The 9582-nt window shown below is 37.2% G+C and overlaps 1 protein-coding gene and 1 pseudogene across 2 annotated transcripts in view; one reads left to right on the top strand and one right to left on the bottom strand.

Annotated features, from left to right (window-relative positions):
* NKAP (NFKB activating protein) overlaps positions 1-7467 on the bottom strand; it is a 17198-nt gene extending 9731 nt beyond the window's left edge. Inside the window, exons 1-4 of one of the 2 annotated variants that reach the window (XM_006904683.3) lie at positions 6920-7467; positions 4062-4142; positions 1127-1197; positions 803-943 (exon numbers count right to left, since the gene is read on the bottom strand). In XM_006904683.3, coding sequence (XP_006904745.1) covers positions 803-943; positions 1127-1197; positions 4062-4142; positions 6920-7305 — 679 coding nt within the window. In that variant the 5' untranslated portion in view covers positions 7306-7467. The remainder of the gene's footprint in view (positions 1-802; positions 944-1126; positions 1198-4061; positions 4143-6919) is intronic. The other variant, XM_015589432.2, reaches the window with a different exon arrangement.
* Positions 4260-4378, top strand: LOC112479193 (annotated as a pseudogene).
* Positions 7468-9582: the final 2115 nt, after the last annotated feature.

Raw genomic sequence — 9582 nt, 5'->3', positions numbered from 1 at the left:
GAAAGTGACAGGGTATATGCGATTAGAGAGGGTTCAACCAGGGTTTGAACTTTACCTTGAAGGCTATGGAGAGCTACTGAAGGATTTTAAGTAGGGGACTGACATGCTCAGATTTGTGCTTTAAGAAAGTCCAGTCTTCCAGCAGTGAGGAAGAAAAGTGACAGTGGGGGTGAGGAAACACAGATGACATCAGAGAAAGGGGTGCCTGGTATAGTGTCCCCAGAGGAGGCACCCTCTGTCAATCAGCCAGGAGAGGACACAAACAAGGTGGCTTTTTGTGATGTGCCACTCACAGGGGGTGTCTTCCTCAAATCAGCTGCCAGCCTGAAGGGAGTCCTTTATGGTGCGTCTTTTTGAAAAGTGCACAAAGGTGCCCACTGAGTGTGAGAATTACACAAAAGAGCTGCTACCCTGGGCCGATACAGCCCTGTACGGCTTGGTTTGGCACCTCAAGTCTCACAGTCCAGCCCTGACTTGGTTCAGTGCCACATGCCTTGTGCAACTACACACAACCAATCTGGAGTCACATTTTTTAAGTTCGAATCCCAACTGTGTGACCTTGAGGGTGGTACTTACAATCTGCTCTGTGCCTCTCTTTCCTCATCTCTAAGATGTATCCTGCAGTCACTGTTTGGACAAAATAGCAATGATGACTATCAAGCACTTAGCAGGGTGTCCGGCACAAAGTAAGTGTTCAAAAACTCTTAGCTAATATTGTTTCTAAGAACCTTCTTCTGAATAGGCTTTAAGAAGTAAAACCAGTTTTGAAACAAGGCTCACAGAATTATGTTGACTTTCTTACCAGTGGAGTCTGTTTCGGAATCAGAGTCACTGTCACTATCGTCAGAATACTTCTTGTGTTTTCTTTTAGATGATTTTTTCTTTCTCCTTTTCTTGGACCTTTCTTTTGAATGACTAGACTTCTTCTTCTTCTTCTTTTCTTCTACATAAAATACAAATAAGAAACTAACTTCTAAAGAAGCATTTCTGGGCATCAATTTTATTATATATGAAATATGAATGAGGAAAAGATGATGGGTAAATTGAGTAAAAACAAAGTTTAAGATTGAACATAAACTCATTTTTTAACTTCCCAATATAAAAAAGCTCTGTATTTAAAAGATACCTTCTGAAGTAGAAGCTGAAGTGGTGCTTTTCTTTGGCTCTTCATCCTCTACTGGTGTATGTTCATCAGAGCTGAATTTAAAGAAGATGGTTGTAAGAATCAGAAAAAGGATGAAACATGGACCATGGAGTAAAAAATATAGACTTAAATTTTTCAATGACAAATGATTGTCCACGAACCATTAAAAGCAAGCACTGGACTGATTTTCTAAGAGTACAGTTCGAGGATAATAATATAATCATCATAATGTATTATGTAACCATCACAATATAATAATCATTTACACTTGCATAATGCTTTAGACCATACGAAGTGGTATTCAAACTGAAATAAGCATGTAAGATTTACATTTTCGGAAGAAACCACAGGATAATGTAAGGAAATAGGCTCCACAGGAAAAGATGAAAGAAAGTGGAGATAAGAAGACTGAGGGAAGACATCATAATTTATTCTATGTGTGTAAAGGACATATGGCAGAGCAGCAACTGTTCTTTCTCCCCAGAGCAAGAAGAACCTCACACACTACAGTATAAATAGATTTCAATTCGTCGTGGAGAATTTTGAAAATGAGTTATTAAAATTTTAAAATAGTTTAAAATAGGATTTCCATATCATATAATCTTTTCATCTGGAGATCAGATTTGGAATAACCCCAGAAAATTATTTTAGGGTTCTGTCTAACTCTAATTCTATTCGGGTTGTTATTATTTGTAAGTACAAGTTTCTGATAATAATGCTTTACCACCCTGTCAAAAATTACAAAGTATACCTGTGAAATTACAAAGTATATTGTCTCAACTCAACCTAAAGTAGACACAGAAATAGAGAGAAGGAGCAGCTTATGAATAGCAAAAGAGAAAAAAATAAGAAAAAGGAAGGAGGATTAAGCCTTCAGATACTATTTGATGCAGGAAAACTAAACAAAACTATATCGGTATACTCATTATAAAAAATTCCTTTGAGAACAGAATAAAGAGCCCAGAAATAAACCTAGACATATGTGGTCAATTAATTTACAACAAAGGAGCCAAGAATACACACTGGGGAAAGGACAAGTCTTTTCAATAAATGGTGCTGGAGAAACTGGACAGCCACATGCAAAAGAGTAAAAATGGATCACTATCTTATACCATACACAAAAATTAACTCAAAATGGATTAAAGAATTGAATGTAAAACCTGAAACCACAAAACTAGAAGAAAATATAGGTGGTAAGCTACGTAACATCAGTCTTGGCAATGACTTCAGATTTGACACCAAAAGCAAAGCAACAAAAGTAAAAATAAACAAGTGAGACTACTCCAAACTAAAAACCTACACAGCAAAGGATACCATCAACAAAATGAAAAGGTAACCTACTGAATGGGAGAAAATATTTGCAAATCATATATCTGAAAAGGAGTTAATATCCAAAATATATAAAGAATGCCTATAACTCAATAGCAAAATCATCATCATCATCATCATCATCATCATCATCATCATCTGATTAGAAAATGGGCAGAGGACCCGAATAGACATTTTTCCAAAGAAGACATACAGATGGCCAACAGGTACATGAAAAAATGTTTAACATTATTAAAAATCAGAGAAATGCAAATCAAAACCACATGAGATATCACCTCACACCTGTTAGAATGGCTATTATCAAAAGGACAAGAAATAACAAGTGTTGACAAGGATATGAAGGGAACCCTTGTGCACTCTTGGTAGGATTGTAAATTGGTACAGCTGTTATGAGAAACAGTATGGAATTTCCTCAAAAAATTAAAAATAGGTCTTTTTCCCTTGTCTTGGGATTTTGTCTTTACTTTCTCTAGTCTTTACCTTTCCTCCTCTTTAATAAACTTTCCTTTTGACCCTAAAAAATTAAAAATAGAACTACCATATGATCCAGCAATTCCTGTTCTGAATTTTTATCCAAAAAAAAACCAAAAACACTAATTTGAAAAGATATATGCACCTCCATGTTCACTGTAGCATTATTTACAACAGCCAAGATATGGAAACAACTTAAGTATCCATTGACAGATGAATGGATATAGAAAATGTGGTATATATGTATACACTCACACACACAATGGAATATTATTCAGCTATAAAAAGGAAATCTTGCCATTTGCAACAACATGGATGGACCCTTGAAGGCATTATGCTAAGTGAAATAAGTCAGACAGAGAAAGACAAATACTATATGATCTCACTTACATATGGAATCTAAAACAACCACAAACAAACAAAGCTCACAGACACAAAGAATAGACTGGTGGTTGCCAGAGGCAGAGGTTGGCAAAATGGGTGATGGGAGTCAAAGATACAAAATTTCCAGTCATAAAACAAATAAGTTATAGGGATATAATGTACAGCATGGCAACTATAGTTAATATTGTATCGCATATTTGAAAGTTGCTAAGAGAGTACATTTTAAAAGTTCTCATTACAAGAAAAAAATTCTGTAAGTATGTATGGTGACGAATATTAACTAGACTTATTGTGGTGATCATTTTGCAATATATACAAATATCAAATCATTATGTTGTATGCCTGAAACTAATATAATGTTGAATGTCAATTATACCTCAAAAAATTCCTTTGTAATGCTAACATCTGACATACAATCTGCTACTGGGTTGAGAAAACATAATTAGAAATAGTGTAAATGTATTTAACACCGAACCCCTCTATGAATAGGAAATTAGCACCTCCATGAATTACAATTTAAAGAGAACAATTAGCAAGCTAAAATCTACCAGAAACATGTTTTAAACCTTAGGTATGTTCAATGTTTTTAAAACTTAAGGGGTAGAATAGCATAAATCACTAGAAAGAAGAAAAATGTGAGCTGTACTTAAAGTTTTTCACTTAAAAATTTTGACAATAGACTCTGGATTTAAACAAACGTTATTTTTAAAAAATGCATTTTTAAATCACTTACTCTGGTTCTGGATTCTTTGGAGAAAGTCCCCATACTTCAGGAGCTCCCAATTCTCCAATCCTCTCTCTCTCACTTAATCTCCTAGAAGATATAAGCATGTAAATTATAACTCCATGTCTAATTCTGTTTCCTAAATATATGATCAAATTCAAAAGAGTCCAGTTAAGTCCTATTTTCTCTTACATTTAAAAAACTTCAGTCTATGGCCATGCTACTCTGAACAAGCCTGATCCCATCTGATTTCAGAAGCTAAGGAGGGTTGGGCCTGGTTAGTACCTGGATGGGAGACCACCTAGGAAGACCAGGTGGTATAGGCGTAAAAAATAAAAAAATAAGGGATTGTAAGCTGACAAGGTCCTTACAATCTGTGAGGTCAACCAAGGGTTACCTCATCTAAAAAAAAAAAAACAACCAAAAAAATAAAAAGACAAACAAAAACAAAAAACTTTAATAAAAACTTGGCTTAAATGTAAACTCAAATGTAAACTTATGATCTGATGTTTTGATAGCACTATCAAATAGTACAGCCTACAGACAGACTGAGAGGGCTGGGCCAGAAATGCAGCCTGGGAGACTGTCAAGTGTATCCTTTCTGTCACAGGCATGACATAGCTCCTAACTGTTCACTGTCTTCTTCAAAATGTGACAGGCACAGTTTTACATTTGGAAATTACTTCATTTGTTCACATCCATTTAGGAAAGTAAAGAGAAGTCTTTACTTTTGATTTGGTCCAAACTTCATTTGCAGAAACTCAGGAATAAATGAAGAAAATAAAAATGAAGCATTAGAAGTAGAGAAAAAAGGGAGCTCTGAAAATGAAAGTGAATTTTTGATAAAAATTGTACTCGATGAGATACAGGATTTTCTTTTTCTGTTTTCCCTTTAGTTCCTATTTAGAAAAGGAATACATTCTCTACTCTTGGAGATCACAAATTTTTTTTTTTGAAAAATGACTGCCTGATAATTTATTTCTTCCAATGGCGATAAGGTACATTTACCATAATCGTATTCCATGGCACTCTTCAATTGTATGGTAATTATAAGCACACAAAAACTTCTGCCAACTACTCTTTGGCTGTTATAAACAAATTACTAAAATGTCTTAATCTTAGTTATCCCAAATGTAAAATGAGCAAAGCAATATGGTTTTTGTGAGAATTCAGAAAGATAACTCTTCAAATTTATGTTTGTGATTTCTTCTCTTAATTTTTGCTATTACTCATAAACGAACAAAACAAAAAAATCTAAGGCTCAATTCCTAAGTTTAGCTGCTTGTGACTCCATTAAAAAAAAACTTTACGAAATAAATATAATTGGTTTGATTGTTTGAATAAACGATTTTTTACTGCTTTCTTCAGGAGGAGGAGTATTATAATCATGCAGTCAGACTCAGGTTTCCCACTTGAAGAAACAGACAGCATCTAATAAGGGACATATTTATAACTAAACTTGGAATATTATGCATACAGAGAGAAGAATGCCTGACAGGCTGTAAAGAGTAAGCAGTCAAGTTCTCATCCCTGCTGCCACCTGGCCTCATTTGTACTCTTAAAATAAATTATTTATCTTCTAAATGTACAAATGCAAATTTCATCCAAGAAGTTCCAACATCTTTTGTGAGAATTGTCTAGTAAGAAGCTGGTTGCTTTTTGATTGACATAACTTGGGGGTAGTAGCTTTCTGAAAATTTTAATTTGGAGTGGTAGGTCTTCAACCTGACTCAGGGCCATTTTTACTGTTTCTGTTCCCTAGCAGGAAAACCTAATACCTAACACTTAAGGACTATTATGCTCTGAACACTATATCTGAAATCATTATAACTGTGAAATCATTACAACTCTGAAAACAGTCATGCTAATTTTATCCCCATTTAAATGAAGAAATGAAGCTCCAAGAGAGGTTAAGTAATTTGCTCAAAGTCACACAACTACTAAGTTAGCAAAGCAGGGCTTCAAACTCAGGCAGTCTGATTCTGGAGCCTGTCTTCTTCATCACTGTGTTTTATGACTGCCCATTCCCAGAACAATTCATGGAGACATCTCCCAGCTGTTGGAAACTTAATCTTATACTTTATAACTTAATACTTGAAAATTTTTTTTAACACAGTGTGTGTACTTGCTACAGTGCCTGACACATAATTTAACATTCAATAAGCATTCGGTATTGACTTAAAACCCCGTTTTCCTTCTCCTTAAACGATACATTTTCCCAGTCCAATACTCACTCTCATTAGAAGAAACCTGATCTCACCCGGACCTTACTTTTCTTGGTCAAGATTGAAACCACTTAACAAGAGCTTTCTCAACGTAGCCTAACCTACAGTTTAGCAGATCACTTTCTACGGTCATTCAATTGTCTAGTCTCAGGTTTTTCTCCTCTCCAATTTAAACCCTTCATCTCAACCCTTCTCAACTCTAAAAAACATTTCTCTTACATATCCTGTTATCAGCTCAAACCCGTCTGATCATTCGACAAGCAATGGTTGAGTGCTGTGAATTTTGTGATTGATAAAATAGAGCTCCTCCTCTCCATGAGATCAGTCTAGTGGGGAATAAAAACATGCTCACGAATGATAACCAAGTAAATGCTATGTAATTCCGGTAGGCCATGTCCGCTACAAGCCAGGAGGCAGAAGGGGGTAGCGGGAGACCAGGATACTGTACTAAAGGGACCGAGGATGAATGAAAACCTAAGGGAAGAAAGGAGCGAATCCAAAGCATTGTCTTGGATCGAAGGAATGAAAATGGGCGCAAGACAGGCAAAGAGCGAAATGCAAAGTCAGTAGCGGGATGAATGATAAATCGAACTCGGAAAGCAGGTGGGCTCATGCAAGAGAAGGTACGTCTGTCTCACTCACTTCTGCCGCAGACTCTCCTCTCTCTCCTTATCCAGGAGGCTAGGCCATGGTTTGTCGCTCCCGTAGGGGCGTGAGTAGCCGCCATAATAGGCGGACGAGGAGGCAGAAGCGAAGGGGGTGTTCCGCGTCGCAGAGGGCCGCTCTCGAGAGCGTGACCGTGAGCGGGAGCGGTAGGGCTGGTTTCGGGAGCTTTGGCTGAAGCCACTCGGCTGATGGCTGAGGCCATTCCGATCCCCGGACCGAGAGCAGGAGTGCGAGCGAGAGCGGCGGCCCCGCGGGGAGCGGGCGGATTTGCTGGACTTGGGGCTCTTCGAGGAACTGCGACGCTTCCCCCTGGAGCCCAGGGCCTCCCTCTCTGGGCTGCGCGAACCAGACACCGGAGCCATCAGTGCCGCTGGGTCCCCAAAGCCGGAGGAAAAGGGAGAGCTCTCGCGAGCCTAGGAAGACCCAGGTTGCATTGACTCCCAGAACCCGCTACCGCGCCACAACCCGAACCTGAGAACACCTTGGAAACAGTTCCGGGTACGTCGTCAAATACCTTCCCCGGACCTAGGTGGTCCTGCCGACGGAACATGATGTGTGTATCGGCATAAAGAAGCCGGTGGGGCAACCGTGTCTGCACATCCTCCCGGTTCCGAGAGAGGTTGCTCAAGTCTAAGCGGGACTGTTGGTTTTATACTCTCTTCATCCTCGAATTGAAATACCTGAAGGGAAAGACAACAGGCCACAGGACACTTTTCACTGAGCGACCGTATAAAGAACAAAGCCACTGTAATTGATGTGTGTGTAGGCACCCACACCCACACAATTATTTCTTTCTGATACCAAGCAAAATAAATAGGATTTATCAAAATTGATAGTTAGCTATGATGTCTGAACCCCATATTGCCTGGTTAGTTTAGAGGGTACAAATTCTATGTAAATGACTCGAGCCTGATACACTCGTTAAGTTTGCAGCCTAGAGAAAAAAACTGCATGTTCATTTCCCAGGAACTCATCTCCACCAATGTGCTCCAGCAAAAGGAATTTGTATCCCTCATCTTCTGTGTCCCCTTAAACAAGTCCCATCATATGCTAGCTCAGCAATATATGGTTAAGAGTCATTATTTCTATGCATTTTATACTGTTTTTAAATGAAAGAGCATTGGAACACCAGTTCTACTGACTTTAATTTTTGGAGGTACAATGAGTTTGCTGTGGAAATTCTAAATCCATGCTACTAGTAGCTAGATGGCCTCTGGGTTTTTCTTCCTAAGAAGTAACTTATCAGACGGAAAACTAATTCTATTAATTATTGAAAATATTTTTTGAAGTTTAAAGGAAAGATGTACGACATAATGTTAAATGGAAAAAGTGGGTCACACTATTGGATATCTTATTTTTTTTTTCTGATCGGAGAATAGAGGTAGAATCTTATTTTAAGATAAAATATGCCATGAATTATTCACATTGGTTCTTCAACTCAGGACTACAGAGCTTTTGTTTAACCTCAATAATCATATCTGTATTTCCTTTCTTCTACAAAAGAAATTCCAGTTCTCAATGACCCTAATATAATTACTCATTTATTTTATCCCACAACACACATATAGCAACATCAGTGTAAAAATACCAATATTACCACCAAAAAAAAAAAAAAAGAATTATTGAAAGGAGTTGAAGATTTTTTTCTTTAATTATTTTTATCCTTAGAGCATGTCCCACTAGGGATGCATGATCAAATTACTGTATCCTAAACTTAAAACTGACATAAAATTGTTTCTATGTGGTTATGACACTAATTTAATACACAAGTTCATTTGTTTAATTTTACTTCCAATATTTAGAGACTACTTTTTTATTTAATATTGTTATACTACTGTGTTGGATATCTACTATGTAAAAACAATTGGTCATGAGATGAGGACCGAGAAATTAAGAGAAGTTATATGATTTAGGGTAGAGATTTGGGGAAATTTCTAATAAGAAAGTTTCCAATGGAAAACCTACACCTAACTTTTGTGACACCAAGCTGTACACTTTCATATCAATTACCCCTAAAAATCAACTTTGCAACAGTTCTCAGTCTACTTGCCCAATGGCTGGTAGGCATGCACTTTAGTTGCAATGAGAAAACCCCTGCCTCCACTCCCCTCATTGGCATGATTCTCTTCTTGTTTAGTTTCCTTGGAATAGGACTGTAATTGTTTAAGAAGTTGCAAAATTAAAACAAAGTTTTTAATCACTAATCTGTTTTGAAAGAATTTACAGGCTCACAACCCAAACTACATAATTTTAAAAAATAATTTTATTCTCAAATACAGACTTGTGATCTCTAACAACTCTACTGGTGTGCTGGCTTTGTTGGTTCCTCTAACACCTGGATCACAAGAATTTCTTCTCAAATGATGAATTGATGCTCCATTTACAGGAAGGAGATTGATGATATTAGGCCTCCAGATGTATGGGAAATTTCTCAAACTCTGGGATTAGCCAATATGAATTTCACATTGAAAAGAATGTGCCATAAAAGGACAATTATTTCTAATTTAACCTCACTGGGAGGAGCTGTGTCTGCTAACAGATAGAAATGTGGCTGGAGATTGTGGGAGTATTCTGACAACCAAAAATAACACAGGATGAAATGGAAAGATGTGACCATTCCAGGATATATTTGAGATAAA

This window comes from Pteropus alecto, unplaced genomic scaffold (assembly GCF_000325575.1).
Source record: "Pteropus alecto unplaced genomic scaffold, ASM32557v1 scaffold280, whole genome shotgun sequence".
Classification (NCBI taxonomy): Eukaryota; Metazoa; Chordata; class Mammalia; order Chiroptera; family Pteropodidae; genus Pteropus; species Pteropus alecto.
This window is presented reverse-complemented; position numbering and strand designations above follow the sequence as displayed.